General features: G+C 51.4%; 1 protein-coding gene across 25 annotated transcripts in view; it reads right to left on the bottom strand.

The window, feature by feature from the left end:
• Positions 1-20680, bottom strand: part of KIF1A (kinesin family member 1A) — a 216928-nt gene that overhangs the window by 115875 nt on the left and 80373 nt on the right. For 10 of the 25 annotated variants that reach the window (XM_038415722.2, XM_038415725.2, XM_043491635.1 and 7 more), the window contains exons 4-15: positions 20317-20496; positions 18193-18258; positions 17098-17276; positions 15897-16008; positions 14774-14851; positions 14296-14361; positions 13173-13190; positions 11806-11881; positions 11325-11403; positions 10556-10698; positions 9954-9980; positions 1468-1679 (exon numbers count right to left, since the gene is read on the bottom strand). In XM_038415722.2, coding sequence (XP_038271650.1) covers positions 1468-1679; positions 9954-9980; positions 10556-10698; positions 11325-11403; positions 11806-11881; positions 13173-13190; positions 14296-14361; positions 14774-14851; positions 15897-16008; positions 17098-17276; positions 18193-18258; positions 20317-20496 — 1236 coding nt within the window. The remainder of the gene's footprint in view (positions 1-1467; positions 1680-9953; positions 9981-10555; positions 10699-11324; positions 11404-11805; positions 11882-13172; positions 13191-14295; positions 14362-14773; positions 14852-15896; positions 16009-17097; positions 17277-18192; positions 18259-20316; positions 20497-20680) is intronic. The other 15 variants (XM_038415730.2, XM_038415732.2, XM_038415734.2 and 12 more) reach the window with 3 other exon arrangements.

Genomic DNA, 20680 nt, shown 5'->3' with positions numbered 1-20680 from the left:
CAGGGACTTCAGAGTTGCCCTACAATCTTTTAGGGTATGCAGTCTGGCATCAGTTTGCTCTGAAAAAAGTGAGGGCCCCTCAAAAGGCAGGTCTTGCAAGGTCTGGTGTACTTCCTGTGGGCACTCTGATGCCTGTAACCATGAGCTCCTGTGCATAGTAACTGCCATGGCCATAGATGTAGCCGCAGAGTTCACGGCATCCAGGGCTGCCTGCAGAGAGGCTCCCATCTTACCCTCCTCTACAAGGGTGGAGAACTCTTGCTGGCTGTCACAGAGAAGTCTGTCTTTGGACTTGTTCATTGCTTCCCACTTGTTTAAAGTCATAGTGGCCCAGCAGTGCCTGCTGGTTCGCTATGCGAAGTTGAAGCTCTTCTCACCCTCCACCCCAGTGGAGTTGGCTTTCCTTCTTTCTCCCTTTGGTGCAGAAGAACAGCTCTTCTCACCATGCCCGCAATGCTTCTTCTTGGGCACTGGTGATGAGGAGCAATGCTGAGAGCTCCTAGCAGCGGGAGGTGCACTGCGCTCCGAAGATGATGTGCTCATGCTGAGTCAGATCCCGGCTCCAAGGTGGGTCTCAATACTGCCTCCATCAGGAGGACTTTCAATCTCGCTGCCCAGACTTTTTGAGTGTGTGGGCTTAAACTTGCAACAAATCTGGCAACAATCTTTTCTGTATCCTTCTTACAATCCCAAACACTTAAGACAGCTCAAGAGAGGTTTGCTGTTGGGCATAGACTTCCCACAGGTGGAGGCAGGTGTAAACCCTGGAGACTAAGGCATGCCCCGACACCTAGAAGGAGGAACACCTCTCCAGACAAGGAGAGGTGTCCCAATTCCTATACTAGACTTACTAAAAACTACTTAAACTCCTTAACTAACAACTATTTATAATAAAAACTAAGCAAAAAACCACTATGGAAAACTTTGCCAAGGCAAAGAGGGAAGTTCCAACAGCAGTCTCGAGCAGTAAGAAGGAACTGAGGGACATGGGCTCAGCACGGCCCCTTATACTGGCACTATGCGCGCACAGCATCACGGGGCACCAGAACCGGTCCAACAGATACCACTAGGAAAAAAATTCCAACAGTGATGCTCAGGGTGTGTACACACCTAACTTGGAATGGCATGTGCAGGCACTTGAAGAAGAATTGAGCTTCTGGAGGCTTTCTAAACCTGTGGGGAAATCTCCAGAAGGTCATCTTGGGGGCCTGGACTCCACAAAGTATTCTTATCAATAAAGTACCTGCTGTCCTCATTTGATTTCATTACTTTGTAAGAAGCAGGAGGCTGCAGGAGATAATCTAGGAGGTGCACAAATAATAATTGCAGAGCCTGGGCTGTTACAGTCACTATCCGCAAGTTCAAATGCCACCATGGGGATATAAAATGGATCTGTTGCCAGATCAAGTGTGTTTCATCTTCCCCTAATCTCAGTAAAGCATGATGTCAGCATCCTCAGGCTCTTACCTTCAGCCTCTCAATGGCCTCTTCACTGCCCGGAGCGAACATGATGCGTTCATGGAGGCTAGAGACGGAGGCAGCTCGGCTGGACAAGGCTGAAAGCGAGGAGGACGGGCTCATCCCCACTAAGGCATTGGTCACTGTGGAGAGATTGTCAGGGCGTTGACTCAGTTCTGCCAGGCTACGGTTACCATTATTGTTCTCAAAGTCGGTCATGTCTATGGGGCAGGGAAGGGGGAAAGAGGGAGGGATGAACACGTGGACAGGAAGAAGGAAAAGGAAGATAGAGAAAAGAAAGGCAGTTGGGAAAATAATGCGGTGAGCAGAAAGCTAGAAATTAAAACACAGAAATACACACCGCGTCATGTGCCAGCGACAGGGCGAGAGGCACTCACATCATCTCTACACCAGAAGAGCATTCACACCACATCCAGAACAGCCACACTAAGTGTTGCTACACGGTTCTTCGCCCACACCATCATCCCCCATTATGTCCCCTGGGTTGTCAGGCAGAGGGCAGGAAAGCTTACTCATGACCGGGTTGGCTAATGGCTAAATGGGCAGAAGAGCCCAGTTGCCATTTTGGCCCCAATATGGCCTGATGTTCAGAAGAGCCTAGGGCACTTGGTGCTGCTCTCTTGTGAAAATCTGGCCATGAGTGGGAACTGCTGGATCTGGTCCCAATGAGCTTTTGGGGGCAGGGCCCAGCTTTTTGTTAAGTATTTGTACAATGCCTAACACCACAGGGTCCTGGTCCATGACTGAGGCTCCTAGGAGCTACCACCATCCAAAGATATTATCACAGTAATGATGGCTCTTTTCAAAACCTGACCCATGACTCAATCTTCCCATGGCTGGGCTGGTTTGTGTTCATTTCCCCAAGAATATTTAAGTGACTGGTGTTTTGTTCCCTTGAGCATGATTCCGAATATTGGAATCCAGGAACGCATGAGATGATTCACGCTGGGGGAGCTCGCACAGCTGCCCCATGTCTAATAGGGTTATGTCTTTGAGCAGAAGGCTGTTGGGAGGCAGCAGGGGGAGCCTAAGGGAGTGACAAAGCCAACCAAATGGAGTGATCATCACTCAGTGTGGGGCTGGAGAAGTAGGAGTAACAGAAAGTTGCCTGGGGACCTGGTGCATGTGATCCAGCCTCAGAACATGGAGTAAGGTGCCTGCTGTGCAGCCAGAGACTGAGGCTGAATGGTGGCCGGGTGACAGTACCTCGGGACAACTTCCCTATAGAATCACTACACATACCACCAGCCACAATGGCACAGTATTAGTGGGGGGCCAAAGAGCTGCTGACATGGGGAGACCCATCATCAGGAAGATATGGGGGAGCCAAGAAGCAACAATCACTTGGTGTTATTGTGACAAAAGGAAATGAAATGTCAGTCTGCTAGACAGTCCATAAGTCTGCTGTTCTCCCTCAGCCAGGCAGGACCACAGCTATTTCTAAATCTGAGCCAAATGCTCTTTCTTGTGCAAAAAAGAATGGGAAAAGGCCTTTAAAGTCTGAAAATGTCCCAGTCTTGCACTTCTCCTGCTCCCTCCACTCTCTCTGAGACATGCAACACCCCAAAGCTTTTTTCTGTCACTGTTCCTCTTTATAAAGATTACATTATCCAATCAGAGAATAGAGCCCATGACCAATGCCCAATCGAATTGAATTCCTCACATTGAGTGCTGATAAGTAGAATCATAGAATATCAGGGTTGGAAGGGACCTCAGGAGATCATCTAGTCCAACCCCCTGCTCAAAGCAGGACCAATCCCCAATTTTTGCCCCAGATCCCTAAATGGCCCCCTCAAGGATTGAATTCAAAACCCTGGATTTAGCAGGCCAATGCTCAAACCACTGAGCTATCCCTCCCACCCTATCAAATTCACCATCCATTTTGATCAATTTCATGGTCAAAGGATTTTAAAAATCATAAATGTCATGATTTCAGCTATTTAAATCTGAAATTTCATGGTGTTGTAATTGTAGGGGTCCTGACCCAAAAGGAGTTGTAGCAGGGTTTGCAGTACTGCTACCTTTATTTCTGCACTGCTGCTGGCGGCGGCACTGCCTTCAGAGCTAGGTGGCTGGAGAGCAGTGGCTGCTGGCTGGGATCCCAGCTCTGAAGGCAGAGCTGCCGCCAGCAGCAGTGTGGAAGTAAGGATGGCATAGTATGGTATTGCCACCTTTACTTCTGCGCTGCTGCCTGCGGAGTTGGGCCTTCAGTCAGCAGCCACCACTCTCTGGCAGCCCAGCTCTGAAGGGAGCAGAGCAGAAGCAAGAATGGCATCGTATGTATTGCCACCATTACTTCCACACTGCCTTCAGAGCTGGTCACCCGGACAACAGCCACCTCTCTCCAGCCACCCAGCAATGAAGGCAGCTCAGGAGTAAGGGTGGCAATACCGTGACCCCCCCCATAACCTTGCAACTCCCCTGAAACCCTCTTTTGGCTCAGGACCCGCAATTTGAGAAATGCTGGTCTCCCCCATTAAATCTGTATAGTATAGGGTAAAAGCACACAAAAGACCAGATTTCACTGGAGGAGACAAGATTTCACAGTCCGTGACACGTTTTTCATGGCTGCGAATTTGGTAGGACCCTACTGACAAGAGAACCGGGGACAGTTGGCAAACAGCCTGTAGGTGGATGTACGTTCATATAATTTACCTGTCCAACTATGATGCATAACAACCACCAAATTTTTAGGAATCCTGGCCAGTTCATGGACAATTTGCAAACAGGAAAATGACAAGGGCCGACACAAAAACTATCTCGTGGGGGCATTCACACTGCAGCTGTGCTGTTTGTCTAAACACTGGTATCTTAACGTCACAACAGCATTGATACGCGATCCCCTTTCATGTGTGTGTTAGGATGAGGTTAATGTTAGTGACTACAATTGTTTCTGATAATGGCCTGGTGTTGAGTCTGCGGGTGGGGTTAGTGCATACACCTGCCTACATTTAGCATTTGGCTCAACACTTGGACTTCTAGGGGAGTTCTCATGGAAGCCTCCAAAGTCTCTTTACTTCTGGTGGTGCATAGCATGGATCCAGGCCCCAGAACTAATATAGTGATGGAGAGAGAAATGGGGCCTGCCCAGGTGAGCTGTAAGAAAGGCAGCTCTGCAATGTTGGAGATCTGGCATTGTTCGGTGTCACTGAAAGCAGGGAAGGAATTACTGTGCTGATAGTTTAAAAACTGCTCAGATGTACTAGACACCAGTGGTCAGGTGAAATGCCTGAGGAAGAGGGTGTGCCAAAAGCCAGCTGAAAGCACCGCCAGACCTTTTCAGGACTGGCTGTAGGCAGGTATGGGGTCAGCGGTAGAGTGCACATAGTTTGCTGAAGCTGCGAGGTCTCATTGTCAGAGGTGCTGAGTTTGACCCCAGCTGAGGCTGTGGGAGCTCTGCATCTCTGGAAGCCAGGCCCGGAGTGACTGACGTGGGGCTTGCCGAGCTGGCTGTGGGGGCTTCTCAGAGGAGTCACTATCTGCAAGTGTGCAGAGGCTGCTGGTCTTGGCTGACGTTTGGAGGCTGGTCCTGACATCTGCTCTGCTGCCAACCTGTTCAGGGGTCTGGCTAGAACACAGCACAGCCAACCAGTTCCCTCTCCATTAAAACCCCATCTGCTTCATGATGTGACTGCTTCACCAAGCTGCTTTGGGGTTTTTGCTGCGCCTTCGCCTCTGCTCCCCCCAGTCTGAACTTTCCGGGGTGCCAAGGGCAGGATGGTAGCCGCAGCCCTGCTCCAATCAGACACCCCCTTGTGGGCCAGGAGGTGCTGGCCAGGCCTTGCCCCCTTACACCCACCCCATGGCAGCCAGGCTGTAGTTGTGGAGGGCATCAGGGAGGGCGGGATGGCACTATGCACTCCCCCCATCCGCAGGGCACTCAGAATCCGGCCTTTCAGATTATGTACACAAGGAGGACTCCATGAGGGGCTAAAGGCAGCAGCCCAGTGCCTGGCATTCCATGAGGGGCCCCCTTAAAACTACAACATGTTGGGGGCACAGATTTTACTGACTTTTCCTCATTTTTTTGCCCAGGATACTCACAGCTCTCCTCCCTCTGCCTTATGGTATATCTCCAGCCCCCAGGTGGCATGCTGGAACTCATACACCCCAGGGAGATGGTGCAGAGACACACATGCGGCTTACGAAGAGGGCAGCCACCCTAGAGGCATTTGTTAGTAGCCCTCAGGTCCACAGGCACCGACTTTGTCCTTTCCCAGCAGGTGCTCGACCCCTGCTCTGCCCCAGAACGTGCCCCCACTCCACCCCTTCCCCTAACCCCCACCCCACCCCATCCATCGAGCGCACCCCACCCTCGCTCTTCCCCCTCCCCCTTCTAGGGTCTCCTGCACACTGTTAAACAGCTGATCCACGGCGGGCAGGAGGCACTGGGAGGGATGGAAAGGCGCTGATCGGTAGAGCCCTGCACGGATACAAAAATGTGGGGAGAAAAGGTGGAGGAGTTGTACTTTATGTAAGAGAGCATTATGATTGCCCAGAGCTCCAATATGAAACTGGGGAAAAGCCTGTTGAGAGTCTTTGGGTTAAGTTTAGAGGTGAGAGCAACAAGGGTGGTGTCGTGGTGGGCGTCTGCTATAGACCACCAGACCAGGTGGATGAGGTAGACAAGGCTTTCTTCAGACATCTAACAGAAGTTTCCAGATCATAGGTCCTGGTTCTCATGGGGGACTTCAATTACCCTGACATCTGCTGGGAGAGCACAACAGCAGTGCACAGATAGTCCAGGAAGTTTCTGGAGAGTGTTGGGGAGAACTTCCTGGTGCAAGTGCTGAAGGAATCAACTAGGGGCTGTGCTCTTCTTGACCTTCTCCTCACAAAAAGGGAAGAATTGGTAGGGGAACTAGAAGTGGGTGGCAATCTGGGCAGCAGTGACCATGAAATGGTCGAGTTCAGATCCAGCCAAAAGGAAGAAAGGAGAGCAGCAGAATACGGACCCTGGACTTCAGAAAAGCAGACTTTGATTCCCTCAGGAAACTGATGGGCAGGATCCCCTGGGAGACTAATATGAGGGGGAAAAGAGTCCAGGAGAGCTGGATGTACTTTAAAAAAGCCTCACTGCGGGTGCAGGAACAAACCATCCCGATATGCAGAAAGAATAGCAAATATGGCAGGCGACCAGCTTGGTTTAACAGAGAAATCTTTGGTGAGCTTAAACACAAAAGGGAAGCTTACAAGAAGTGGAAGCTTGGAGAGATGACGAAGGAGGAGTATAAAAATATTGGTCGAACATGCAGGGGTGTAATTAGGAAGGCTAAAGCACAACTGGAGTTGCAGCTAGCAAGGGATGTGAAGGGTAACAAGAAGGGTTTCTATGGTATGTTAGCAAAAAGAAGAAGAAGGTCAGAGAAAGTGTGGGACCCTTACTGAATGGAGGAGGCAACCTAGTGACAAATGATGTGGAAAAAGCTGAAGTACTCAATGCTTATTTTTTTGCCTTGGTCTTCACAGACAAGATCAGCTTCCAGATTGCTGCACTGGGCAACACAGAATAGGGAGGAGGTGAGCAGCCCTCAGTGGTGAAAGAACAGGTTAAGGGCTATTTAGAAAAGCTGGACATGCACAAGTCCATGGGGACAGATCTAATGCAACCGAGGGTGCTGAGGGAGTTGGCTGATGTGATTGCAGAGCCATTGGCCATTATCTCTGAAAATTCGTGGCGATTGAGGGAGGTCCCTGACGATTGGAAAAAGGCAAATATAGTGCCCATCTTTAAAAAAGGGAAGAAAGAGAATCCAGGGAGCTACAGACTGGTCAGCATCAGCTCAGTCCTGGAAAAATCATGGATCAGATCCTCAAGGAATCCATTTTGAAGCACTTGAAGGAGAGGAAGGTGATCAGGAACAGTCAACATGGATTCACCAAGGGCAAGTCATGCCTCACCAACCTGATTGCCTTCTATGATGAGATAACTGGCTCTGTGGATATGGAGAAAGGGGTGGACATGATATATGTTGACTTTAGCAAAGCTGTTGACAGCAAGCAAGCAAGTTAAAAAAGTATGGATTGGATGAATGGACTATAAGGCGGATAGAAAGCTGGCTAGATCATCAGGCTCAATGGGTAGCTAGCAACGGCTCAATGTCCAGTTGGTAGCCAGTATCAAGCAGAGTGCCCTAGGGGTCGGTCCTGGCACCCATTTTGTTCAACATCTTCATTAATGATCTGGATGATGGGATGGATTGCATCCTCAACAAGTTTGCGGATGACACTAAGCTGGGGGGGAAAAGTAGATATGCTGGAGGGTAGGGATAGGGTCCAGACTGACCTAGACAAGTTGCAGAATTGGGCCAAAAGAAATCTGATGAGGTTCAACAAGAGAAGTGCAGAGTCCTGCACTTAGGATGAAAGAATCCCATGCACTGCTACAGGCTGGGGACCGACTGGCTAAGTGGCAGTTCATCAGAAAAGGACCTGGGGATTACAGTGGATGAGAAGCTAGAGATGAGTCAACAGTGTGGCCTTGTTGAGGAGAAAACTAACAGCATATTGGGCTGCCTTACTAGGAACATTGCCAGCAGAACGAGGGATATCATTATTCCTCTCTATTAGGCACTAGTGAGGGCACATCTGGAATATTGCATCCAGTTTTGGAGCCCCCACTACAGAAAGGATGTGGACAAATTGGAGAGAGTCAAGTGGAGGGCAACGAAAATGATCAGGGGTCTGGGGCACATGACTTATGAGAAGAGGCTTAGGGGATTGGGTTTATTTAGTCTGCAGAAGAGAAGAATGAGGGGGGATTTGATAGCTGCTTTCAACTACCTGAAAGGGGGTTCCAAAGAGAATGAATCTAGACTGTTCTCAGTGGTAGCAGATGACAGAACAAGGATTAATGGTCTCAAGTTGCAGAGGGGGAGGTGTAGGTTGGATATAAGGAAAAACTTTTTCACGACAGGGTGGTGAAGCACTGGAATGGGTTACCTAGGGAGGTGGTGGAATATCCTTCCTTAGAGGTTTTTAGGGTCAAGCTTGACAAAGCCCTGGCTGGGATGATTTAGTTGGGGATTGGTCCTGCTTTGAGCAGGGGGTTGGACTAGATGACCTCCTGAAGTCCCTTCCAACCCTGATATTCTATGATTCAGGGGGTTAGACTAGATGACCTCCTGAGGTCTCTTCCAACCCTAATCTTCTATGATTCTATGAACTGAGACCAGAAATCCAGGCCGGCTTCTCACAAGGAAAGGAAGCCTTACTCATAAATCTGTTCCCAATGGACCAAGGGATCCCGGTCAGGCGTTTGCTAATTCTGAAGGAGTCAATGGGCTGAGATCACTCTACCTGCACTAGGCTCCCATCAGCTGTTATTTCGCCTGAGACCACAGCAGGGAAATTGTGGGCTGTTTCTCTGCCAAACTGACATGGATTCTAGCTATGCCACTGACCAGGGATGTCAGCTGGACTGTTGAGAGCTCTTTTACAAACAAGGCATGGATTGCATGGCCTCCCAGCATGCCAGCTAAAGCCAGCTCACTTTGTCAAGTCCAGGAGCACATGAGCTAGTTCAGTAGCCCTGCTGGTCCTAGTACAACCAGCAGCAGGATCAAGGCTGGGTCACTGGGAACACTTGTGATTTTATATCAGTGGTAGGAAGCAGATATCTTAGTGCCCATAGTTAGGGTATTGCCAGTAGAACCAGTACTGGAATCAGTACTAGTCCCAGACCCAGCAGAAGCAGCAACAGCTCAGAAACAGCAGGAACCATAGGTACAGCATGGAGAAAAGAGGCCCAGGAAGTTCATTTAGAAAACCAATTCCATCTCACATGTTTTGGAGGGGAGCACAATGCAGGCAAATTCTTCAGCTAACCCCTGGCCACTCTGGTACATCGGCTCAAAGCCTCAGCCAAGGCACTGACTGAGAGAAGCTGGTTAGCCTCAGTCTGGCTTCCCCAGCTCAGCACCCAGAACCACATGGCTCGGTGCTGCACTACCTCTTGTGCAGAACTAACACAGAGTTTGAGGGAGACTGGTGCATGGCCTCCCCTGTCCTTGCCATATATCAATCCCAGACCCCCCTCCCCTCCCACAGCAGATGGCGCTGTGGAGTTCCCCTTGCTTGTAGATCTGGAAGAACCATCAAGCATGATTGCCTCACAAGAGGGCCAAGGATGAGCCTTCTAATGAGGAAAGGGAGCTCCCTGTGCAAAGAGGTTACTCTGCCAATGCAGGCAGTTGCCCACCAATCCTCCTAAGTGATCTGTGCATCCCTTGGCTGGAGCAGAGTCCTGGCAGCTCTCAAGCTGAGCACTGTGGCAGGGTACTGCTGGGGAGGAGCAGATGACCACCTTAACACCTCCACAGCACAGCTGTGAGAGCACACAACCTTCCCATAGCTGTGCCCTTGCTTGTAGGCAACTGGACCCCTTTGCCATGCTGTATGTATGTTCCTTTGCTACGACCGAGTCTTGGAGAAGCAGTGAAGCACACACAACACCCACAATGGGAAATACACACATTTAGGTCCTCCTGGAGCAGTGTTAGCTAAGAGAAAGAGAGGAGAGGGAGTGGGAAGAAAGACAAAAGAAAACAGAACAAGAATAGGTTCATCTTTATAGGACTAAGGAACAGAGAAGCATGCCCCTCAGATTGAGAAGAGAGGCCGTACATTGACCCAGCCTGGGGACATCTCCCTGAGAGCAACACAGGGAGCGCTCACCAAGCTGAGACTGGCTCTTTGTTGGGACAGGAGTCCTGGGACTAATAGCACCGAGGATGAGCCTGTCCCCATGGAGCCACCCTGGGGCTGGAGACGAGGGTTCAGCATGAGGGGTGTAGGCTAGAGTCCCCAGGATTGTGGTGATCACATGCATCTCCCTGATGTCAGTAGGGCACTTTCTCAGCAGGCTATGGCGGAGAAGTAGTGTCAGGGAGAGGAACTACAAGGAGCAACAGGGCAGGAAATGGAGATGTCTTGGTGATGTAATGCCATTGCACAACATGGTGGGGATGAGGATGGCTGAGCCTGTCCTACCCCAGTAAACTGAAATTTAGAGAGCTCCATCTTGCTTCTCCTAAGCAAATCCTGGTCCCAGCCTAGAGCCCAGAGAGGTACGTACTGTCAATGATGTCTCCGAGACCCTGGGCGTAGAGCAGATCTCTCAGACGAGCCACTTCATCCTTCAGCTCCCTGATCAGCTTATTGTTAGGATCCTCATTAATGACAGCGTTGCATCTGATCTGTTTGGCACGGTCAGCATACCTGCAGAAATGGGACACATGGCCAATCACCAAACTTCCTCAGACTTCAGGTCTGAGACAGCATGGGCCAGGGGCTAGGGCATTGGACTGGCATTCTGAAGACCTGGGGTCTATTTGCATATAATAATGCAAAGCATGGCTTCTCGCAGAGCCCCCAGGTTAGTCCCCAGGTTAGCACAGTTCAGACAGCCGAAGGCTCCCTCAGAGCTGTAGCTTTCTGGCCATGAGGCTCCCTGTTCTACTCCCATCTGCATTAACAGACGGGGGACACACAGAGCAAATCCAGCAACACAAAGGAGAGGGTCACAGTGTAGTCTAGTGCCAAGCTGGGAGAGGGACTACGAAGGCCAGTGGCTGGAGGTGGAGGACAGTGCTCTATAATGCTACGGACAGAACGAATGGTTAGGGACCCTTGTCTGCTGTTTTGACATTGACACAGGGCAGTGGTAAGTGCTGCCCAGAGCGGAGCTCTGTATCAGTGAGGGGCTATAGGACAATAGTGGAATGAAGGAACAGTGAAGGCAACAGGAGGGGAATGGCTAAGGCTGTGACTTCAGATGTCACACTCCATGTTCCCCAGCCCCTGTGCAGGGGACTTGATAATGAACTGTTGTCACAGAGGCCTACCTTAAAGTACTGAGGGTCTCATCGTAGTTTATATCAGCAGGGCTGAGAGCAGCAACCATAGCAGTCCTGGAGTTACCACCTGCCCAGAGAAAACACCTTGGCTCCATGAAGCGGATCTGTTCCTGGGCCCTCTTTTTAACCCCCGTTCTCTCTGCTTTCCCCTTCCTGCCAGAGCATCCCTGTCATTCTGCTCACAGAGCACACATACCAAACAGTATCCCCACCCCACAGCCCTCCCAGCTCACATGGTCTCTCAGAACTCCAGCACAGGAACATCCAGTGCTTTGAATGAGCTGGGAGGTAACCGTGCCCCAGTAAAGAATCCCTGACAGCCGGAGGGCAAAGGGAGGGGGAGGAGTTAAAGCAAGGAGACTATGAGAGTTCAGGAGACAGGAGCCTCTGGAGGTCTGTTGCCTGGAAATTCAGTGAGTTAAGACCAGAACCAGGGCAAACTAAGTGAAAACCAGACTCCTTCCCTCACCCAGGTTTTCCCGGAGGAGCCAGGTCAGCACGGAGTCCCGGTATGGGATGAAGTCTGTCTTTTTCTTCTTTTTGTTCTGGAGGAAGAGAGCACAGCAGAGAGATGAGACACCTCGTTCTCTTCAAAGGTAGTGGGCTCTCAGGCAGTATCAAGCAGAGTTATTCACCTAGTGACCTCCAGCCACATCTGGCCAAAGGCACACTCTTGAGCTTCCACTAGCCTGGAGCAAACCACCTACGGTTCAGAGGTTCGATAAAGACCCAAACTCTGGGTGCTGACCGAATTATCTACTTCTAGCAATCCAGCAAGAAGAGTCTGTCTATGGAGATTTTCTGCTTTGGAGTAGCCCAGAAACACATCAAGAACTCAGCCTCCCACTTCCACCACCCCCCGCCAGCCAGGATGTGATGTCCAATGGATAGGACACTAGCCAAGGACTTGGGTCTAAGTCCCTGCTCTGCCCCAGACTCCTTGTGTGACCTTGGGCAAGTCACTTGGCCTTGGTCCTCCCGACCTCACACAGGTGTTGTGAGGTGCCAGGTTCTATCTTAACAGGGGCCATACCAGCATCTGAGAGAGACTGAAGTGCAGGCAAGGCAGAGATGACTATAACAGACTGGGGGGAAGTGAACTGAATATTTTCAGACCTCAACAGAGGTTTGGTTTGGTTTGATTCTTATTGGAGCAGAACCAGTTTGTCCGTCCCTTACTCCCATCCAGCCCAGTTACACACCAATGCCTAGGCCAGTGAACTCTCCCCTTCATTCCCCCAAAAGATTTTACTCAGAAGAAGCAACAGTACACAAGTGACTTCCAGCTCTGGATTGATCTTGCAACAATGGCAGCACAGTCCCAGGAGATGCCAATGCGCCCGAGAAACACCATGCTAAGCCTAGCCTGCCTCACCCCTCCCTCTATTTCCAGCTGATTCAGACTAGCAAAAGCCAGTCAGACTAGCAAAAGCTCTCCTCTCTACCACAGCTGCTCCACTGAGATATTAATCTCAAATGCAGGGAGCTGAAGGGAGCCATGGTTAAATGCCACTGTGGGCAGTGATTGAGGCCATTTTGGTACCGTTTTGACTGGCCTTGCTGTTGGCCAGCTCTTTGCTGCACTGCCTCTGCTGTAGGTCACCAGTCACTGGAGCCACAAGTTTGCAGCACAGAACCTCAATGGAGGTCAAATTGTGCCTGAATTTCAGAGCAGAGCTCCCCACTGAAAACAATGGGGCACTCGGTTTAAAAATCTACACAACAGCATGATCCTGGGCTGCATCTCAGTAACCTCCCCCTTTCCATCTGCAATGCCCCTACCCCAGCCTGTGTTTGATCACCCAAGCCAAGGAACAGAACCCTCAAAGCACATACCTTATTGGGCCCCGAATCCTGAAAGGAAATCAGAGACATTGTTTACCATTGCATGAGCATGTGAAACAAAGAGAGGCTGAAGAGGAGGACAGTTTGCTCCAGTCAGGACAAGGTGCTGTGGGTAACTGCAACTTCTCCTCCATCACCCAGGAAAAGCTTCTACTTCTCAGAGATGAAGAGCTCTCCATGGAGAGTGGGCTCTGAGCACGGGCACTGCCATCCAGCTTGCAATGAAGGAGTGAACGTGGGGGGGGGGGAGAGGGAACTCACACAAAGGCTCCTCCTACCCTGCTCGCCCCTATGCTAAGAGTACGTTCTGGATTTTCATCAGGTAGGCTGTGGCACAGGACATGTGACTGGGAGTTATTATTTAGATTGCGGTAGCACCCTAAACACAAAGGGAAACAACCCCTCTCCCACAGAGCATATACTGAGAAAAATCAAAGCCAGACAGAGGGCGGGGAAGGGATCCCCATACCCACAAAGTGACGAAACAGTGAGAGACGCTCATGATCCTGGCTCCATTTCCTGTCCTGCCTGGCTGCCTAATGGCTCTAGCTCCTCTTAAAAATGTATCTATTAATATATATCCATCAACGATCCCCAATCTCCATTCCCAGGAGATCTCAGCTCACCTTTCCCACCCCCCCAACTGCCCTGCCCCACCAGTCCCATGCAACCAACACTCCAGCCAGTCCCATGCAACGTGGATCGTTCTAAAGATTCCCCTGCTCCAGGCTGGGGGAGTCTGCCAGGCACCAACTGATGCCAAAGTCCATCAGTGATACCTGTCATTCTATGCCAGCAAGGGTGTGAGGTCAGGGGCTGATGTCCTTGAGTCATGGGAAGAGAGGGCTGTTTGCATCACAAGTGCCTTTGCTTGCTCGTTCCCGGAACGTCTGCCACGGAGGACATTTCATAGTCACTGGCACAAGGGACTACAAGGGCTGCTCATCCAATGGCATCACTGGGGCCTAGTATGAGCAGCCCTAACTCGTGGGGTGAATACTGATTCATGTCAGTGGGTCCATAAGTGTCAATGGGAGTCAGTGCTTCAGGGTTGCACAGTGTGGTCCTATGTAATCAGGCCCACCCTGTGGACAGACCTCCTTGGCCAACCTACCACTTCAGCCAGCGCAGAGATGACCTTCCCCAGCGTGGTCAGAGACTTGTTGATGTTTGCTCCCTCCTGTTGAAGGAAGACAAAATCCTAGCCTCCACAAGCTGATTGACAGAGAGAGTACTGACACACGAATCAGCTTAAGGGTGCGTGGGTGTCTGCAGCTCAGCACAACAGCCAGGCTCAGATCCACAGATGATCCGTGCACACAGCAAACATGGCCAACAGCCAGCTCCCTCCCTGCCAAGGCCCCCCTGGGGAGAGGAAAGGCATTGCATGTGGCTGGTTCTCAAGAGCAAACCAGTGGGGAGCAGTGCTTGTGCTGGGTTTAGCGGCTAATCAGGATGTCATTACTGGCACTCCAGCTATCTGAGAATCCACCAAAGAAATGAGCACACCTCTCCATGATTGGGGTGCACCAACAGCACCCCGAAGAGCACCTAGCACCGAGTGCAGCTCCTGACTCATGCTCTTCTCTTACCTTTAGCCTCGTGCCCTTGGCCCCTGTAGAGTCGGCCCGTTCACTCCCAGCCAGGTCAACCAGGCTGATTTTGCTGACCTATAAGCAGAGAGGGATGCTTGCCATTGAGGGCACAACAATGACTTGCACCCATCCAGAAGGGTCCCCAAGTACCTGACACATTGCTATGTAAATGGTGCAAACAGGAATCACAATCCCCACTGAAATGCCTCTGGAGTGAAATGCAGCAGCTGTTTAACAGTGCACAGTCATTCTGCACAGCAGTTTGGAGGAGGAAGTAACTACTTGGTTCAACTGAAACCGTTAGGGGTGGGGAGGTGGATTTGGGGGAGGCAGAATGTGATTATCCAAATTGGAATAGGGCCTGGACACAATAGCTAACGCCTATTCTTGCAAAGAGTGACTTGGGGTGCTTAGTGGCCATAAGTAGTCAGGACCTCACCAAAAAACAATCCTGTCAGCAGTATAGCACCCCCACCATCAGAACAAGGGATTGGTTCAATATATGCCCTGATGGTCTCCACCAGGCAGAGCTTTATTTTTGAAAAATTAACAGCAGTTTGAGTCCGAGTCCTGTTTTCTTCAGAGTCAGGGAGAGCAGGTTTCCAGCCCTGCCCATTCAAACAGAGATTGGCAAAATCAAGAGTTGGTCAACAAGCAAACTGCAGGGTGGTTGGGCACAAGTCCCCATTTGCTTGAGGAGAAGTCAGATAAGTGGCTCAAGCCCCTGGCGCTGACCCAGGGTGGGGCATACACAAGGCTTTTGGGGGGAAAACTGCCCGCTGTTATTGCCACTACAATGCATAGCAAGGCTCAGATGGGCCCCAGTGTGTTGAAAACCGTACCCAGAGTGGGCTAAAAGACCCAACGGGACAGTGGGGAGCGTGCCTGGGGATGCAGTATGGGAAGGGGACACGGAGAGTTGGGGTATGGAAGGCTAGGTTTGCAAAGCTCTCCACTAGCCTTCTTCATCTCAGCTCCTAACAAAGATGCTTATTATTTATCTACCTCTTATCTCAGCCCTTTTAGCCCAACCGTCACGCCTTCTCTCCACCAGCCAGAGCACAGGAGCTGGGGAAGTGTTGTCCTGCCCCCCTAAAGGAACACCCCCCTTTGTGCTCACCTTCTCGGTGGTGACGTCAGTTTCTGCATCATGCCGTTTCTGGGTGAAGATGATGTTGAAGACAGCATGTGATCGGCTGCTGGTTTCATTCATGTTTGTGGCAGCAACCGTCCTGTGGAGGGAAGAAGGCAGGGAGGCATGGAATCCTGCAGCTTGGCAGCCACTGGCAGCACTTCTCAGAGCGCAGAGCTGGTGACATCAGGCAGAGCTCGGTGACTGCGCAAGGTAGGACTGAGCAAGTGGAGATTATGCTGGACCACCTCTTAATGCCCAGCTCTGATTTGGACACCTGTCTTTAAGGAGCTCATGCAAAGCCCGCTGCAGTCAATGAGGGTCTCCCCATTGAATTCAGTGGGCTCTGGGCCAGGTCCCACATGCCCAGTCCCACCTCCACAGCTCCCTGGGGGCAAGACTCAGGATTGGCTCCATCACAGGGCAACATGAGGCTAGTGGACAGCAGTTAGGAGACAAGACAAAAACAAACCTGGGTCAGTGAGTGCGTGCTGCAGTATGGCTGCCATGGGTGAAAGTAAAATTTCTCTCTTACTGGTACAGGGGGCAGTTCTCCCCCCCCGAAGGGGTGGGGCCTCGGGCAGAAGGGGCAGGGCTGGAGGGTGTCAGCATTCCCCAGACAGCCTGCCCACTCCGCCTGGGGCTCTAGCGGCGATTTTAAATCGCCGGCCCTGGGGTAGCTGCTCCTTTTGTCCCCCACATCAGCAGCCAGGGGACAAAAGGGACAGGGACGTTACAGCACTGCTGTGGCAGTGCTTTAAGCAGGGTCCTTTTACCGTGGCAGCGCTTTAATGTCACTGCCCCTTTTTCGTCCCCTCCCCCCAACCGCGGCTTTCATGCGCTTCAAAGTCAGTGGTACGGGCCGGTACAGGCGGCTACTTTTTACCAGTATGCCGCACCAGCCCGTACCGCCTTACTTTCACCCCGATGGCTGCTCTCTCTGACCCTGTCTGCTTTGTTCTCGTTGAGATACAGAGGCAAGAGCACAATGGGGCTCTCACCAGCAGCCCACCCAGCTCAGGAAAGAAGCCGAGAGATTTCCGAGGCAATTGCGTCTAGGCCCTCCCAGCCAGAAGGCAGGGGCCTAGGATGTGGGGCATGGGCTGGGTGATGTAAAGCAGGGGATTCTTTGGACAGCACTGGGGTGGGGAGGGAAGGAAAGGCAACCAAGGATGTTCCCCCCTCTCACCTGGCTTTATTCCCAGAGTCCATCAGGTCCTGGATGTCATTGTAGGAAGTGACGGCCAGCTTGGAGAGGTCCTCAACATAGGGACCCAGGAGGGGGTGCTCCCTTACCCTCAGGTTCCCCTTATTCTTGGGGTTCAGCAGGTCCCGCACACGCTCACAATATATCTCCATGTAGCTCACCTAGGGGACAAAGCACTCAAGGTCCGTGTCTGACAATGGGGCAAGGAGCTTCCATACCACACAGGACACAGACCCAGTTCTGTCACCCATCCTGACACACCCAGTGCCTTGCTCTAGGAGCCACCCCATTCCAGGCAGTGATCGATTGATTTCAATGGCTGTGTCAGTGTGAGTAAGGGCAGAGTCTGGCATAAGGGCCATGGGCAAATCCTACCCTGCATGCAGCTAGCTTTCCACCAGCCCTGCACGCCACACCCGCCAGTCTGCACAAGGGGCTATGGAAAAGCAAGTTACTTTGTCTACACACCAGAGTTGCTTAGTTAGCTAAACTGGATTCTAAATAGGTTTGTTACTGAATTACGCTGAACTGATATAAGGCACTTTTAAATCAGTTAGATTGTCACCAACGTAATGATGTTAACTTCAACCCCATGTAGTTAAAGGAGTGCCAGGGAAGGCAGGCCAGGCCTGGGTGAGGGTATGTATCCCGACAGCAATGTAAGATCCGGGGGTGGGCCTGGAACCAGATGACAGCAGGACTCTCCCATTGTCCCATCCTGATGGCAGGTGCTGGAACCCAAGGGCTGCAGGCCAATGACTTCTGACCCATGAGAACAGCTGTAGCTCATTAGACCCCTCCCTGGACCCAGATGGGAGCAGGTGCAAAGGTACTAGGGCCTGTGAGCGACAGAGCAAGGAAGCCAGGCCTTCTCAAGGGCTGGAGCCCGGAGCTGCAGATAGTATTACATGGGAGCTCCTTTTTGGTTAATAAGCAAGGTAACTGACTCAGGGCAGGAGCAGGGCAGGCCCATGCAGTGATGCTGGCAACGGCCCACCTTAACTTATTATCACTGTCTCCTCAATAGGCGCTCTCCCCGGCAGCATGCCCCCACTGTCAGCGGGAAGGGCCCCGTACCTCCACAGAATAGGACATGTTGTCATTCGTGGTGTCGTTGATTCGGGAGAAGAGATCCTCGCACAGCTGCAGCAGATAAGGAGAGAAGGAGACATGGCTGCTTACATCCCCCATAATGCAGCCAGAGCAATGGGGATGGGGGGCACGAGGGAAACAAGGATTCTTCCTTGTACCTCAGAAATGGGAGCAGCAGAAAGGCAGGCAGGCAGGCAGAAGGGGAGCCTGTTCTCTGTGCTCACTCACAACTATTCTGAGTGACTCTGAGCGACATGTAGAGTAAGTGGCACAGTCAAAGGCACTGCCAGGACTGTGCATTTAAACTGCTTCAGCTCAGGGACGAATCAGACCTTCGTGGCCAGGTTAATGTGTGATAGAACTCCCCTGCCTTGTGTGGAGTCACAGAAGGCATCAGTCCGGCCAAAGCCTGCACTTGCTCACAGCCACTGGCTCTCGCAGGCTGGACAGATGTATATAAGGACACAGTACAGTAACTCCTTGATTAAGATTGTAGTTATGTTCCTGAAAAATGTGACTTTAAGCAAAACGATGTTAAGAGAATCCAATTTCCCCATAAGAATTAATGTAAATGGGGGGGTTAGGTTCCAGGGAAATTTTTTTCACCAGATACACAGTGATGATGATTGTGAAGCTTGGTTGAGGTGGTGAAGTTAGAGGGTGGGATACTTCCCAGGGAATGCCTTTCTGCTAAATGATGAACTAGCAATCAGCCGAGCACTTAAGGGATAACCCATTGTTGTTAATGTAGCCTCATACTCTACAAGGCAGCACGAATGGAGGGAGGGGAGACAGCATGGCAGACAGAGACAGAGACACACACCATGTGTGAGAGAGATAGAGATGCGCATTGCCCCTTTAAGTATGCTGACCCTACTCTAAGTACACTGCCTTTTTAAGTAGATCAGCAAGTTGAGACAGAAGCTGCAGCCAGGAAACGCCCCTTTGTTCTGAGCCCTGTCATGTCGTTCCCCCCCCCCCCCGCTCTATGGAAATGGGGTAAGCAGGGTGCAGGAGCATGGGGGAGAGGGACACCGACATTAGACCCCCTCTACTCCCACCCTGCACAGCAAGCAGGAGGCACCGGGGAGCAGCTCCAAGGCAGAGGGCAGGCAGGAGCAGCACATGGTAGTGCAGGGAGGACAGCTGAACTCCCAGCAATTGATAGCCTGCTGGGCAGCTACCGCACAGGGAACTTAGGGGAATGGGGAACTAATGTGGAGCTGCCGGTACACCCTGGTTCCAAGCTCCCACCAGCTAGCTCCAACAGGCTGCTCTTCCTGCAAGCAGTGGACAAAGCAGGTGGCTGCAAACGACTTTATAAGGGAGCATTGCACAACTTAAAACAAGCATATTCTCTAACTGATCAGCAACGTAACAACAAAACAATGTTAACCAGGACAACTGTAAGTGAGGAGTTACTGTATGACTCAGTCATTCAGCCCAAAAGTTTCCCAGCCACTCAGGCATCTCCGCTTAGAACCTGCGCCTGCCTCACCTCTAGGTTCTGTGGACTGATGCTTTTACTGCCCCCTTCCCGTTCATGGCAGGTCTGAGATCTCCCTTGCTCTGCCCTGACCCTTTCCAGGAGCCCTAAAGGTGACTCCCCAGATGCTTGGTGGCCTCCAAGCAGCTCATGCCCTCTGCATTGATTCCCATCCCGGGCTCGTCACTTCACATCCCCTCCCATCTGTAACTTTCCAGCTGCCCTGAGGGGGAGAGAATCCAGGAGAACAGGAGCCATTCTTCCTCCCAGCCCTGCCCTTTGTCAAGTTCCAGGCAGTCAGTTCTGTGTCAGTTTCCCATCTAGTTGGTAGCTCCTGTGCTTGCTGGTGCCACAGCCATGTTCACTCCTCAGTCCTTGCTGCCATCATCCTGCTCTCTCCCGGCAAGTAACTGCTCCTTGTCTCCTTACTGGCACTCAGCAGCTATCAGTGCCCCACATGCAAGGGGCGACAGCCTCTCACCCCATGAGAACCATTCATCCGCCCTGCCCTCCACTCCCCAGCAACTTCCTTCTCCTTCCTGCCCTGCCCCGCCCCAGCTATGGGTACTCTTTGTTCACAGCCAGCAGCGTGCTCTCCCCCACGTGATGATTCCCTCTGTTACCTGCGGGATGATGCCTTGCTGATCCTTCTCCTGCCTCCCCATCATGGTGTAGGATTTGCCAGCACCTGTCTGCCCATAGGCAAAGATACAGACATTATAGCCCTCAAAGGCATGCTGCAACATTTCCTCCCCGATGTCCTGGTACACCTGCTTCTGAGATGCATAATTGATGTCTTCGGGCTGCGGGGAGGAGAAACCAGAGACAGAGGTCAGAAGAGAGGGAAGGTGTGAAAGAGAAAGTAGAAGGAAAGAAAACAAGAAAAATGGGAAACATCTGGGCCTCATTCTTCTGTCATTTGCACTAGTTTTACCCGGGTAAATTCACCCTGAAGTTACTCCTGTCCCACCCTAGTGCAAGTCAGAG

This window comes from Dermochelys coriacea, chromosome 9 (assembly GCF_009764565.3).
Source record: "Dermochelys coriacea isolate rDerCor1 chromosome 9, rDerCor1.pri.v4, whole genome shotgun sequence".
NCBI lineage: Eukaryota > Metazoa > Chordata > Testudines > Dermochelyidae > Dermochelys > Dermochelys coriacea.
The sequence above is the reverse complement of the archived record's forward strand: the minus strand, read 5'-3'. Positions and strand labels throughout refer to the sequence as shown.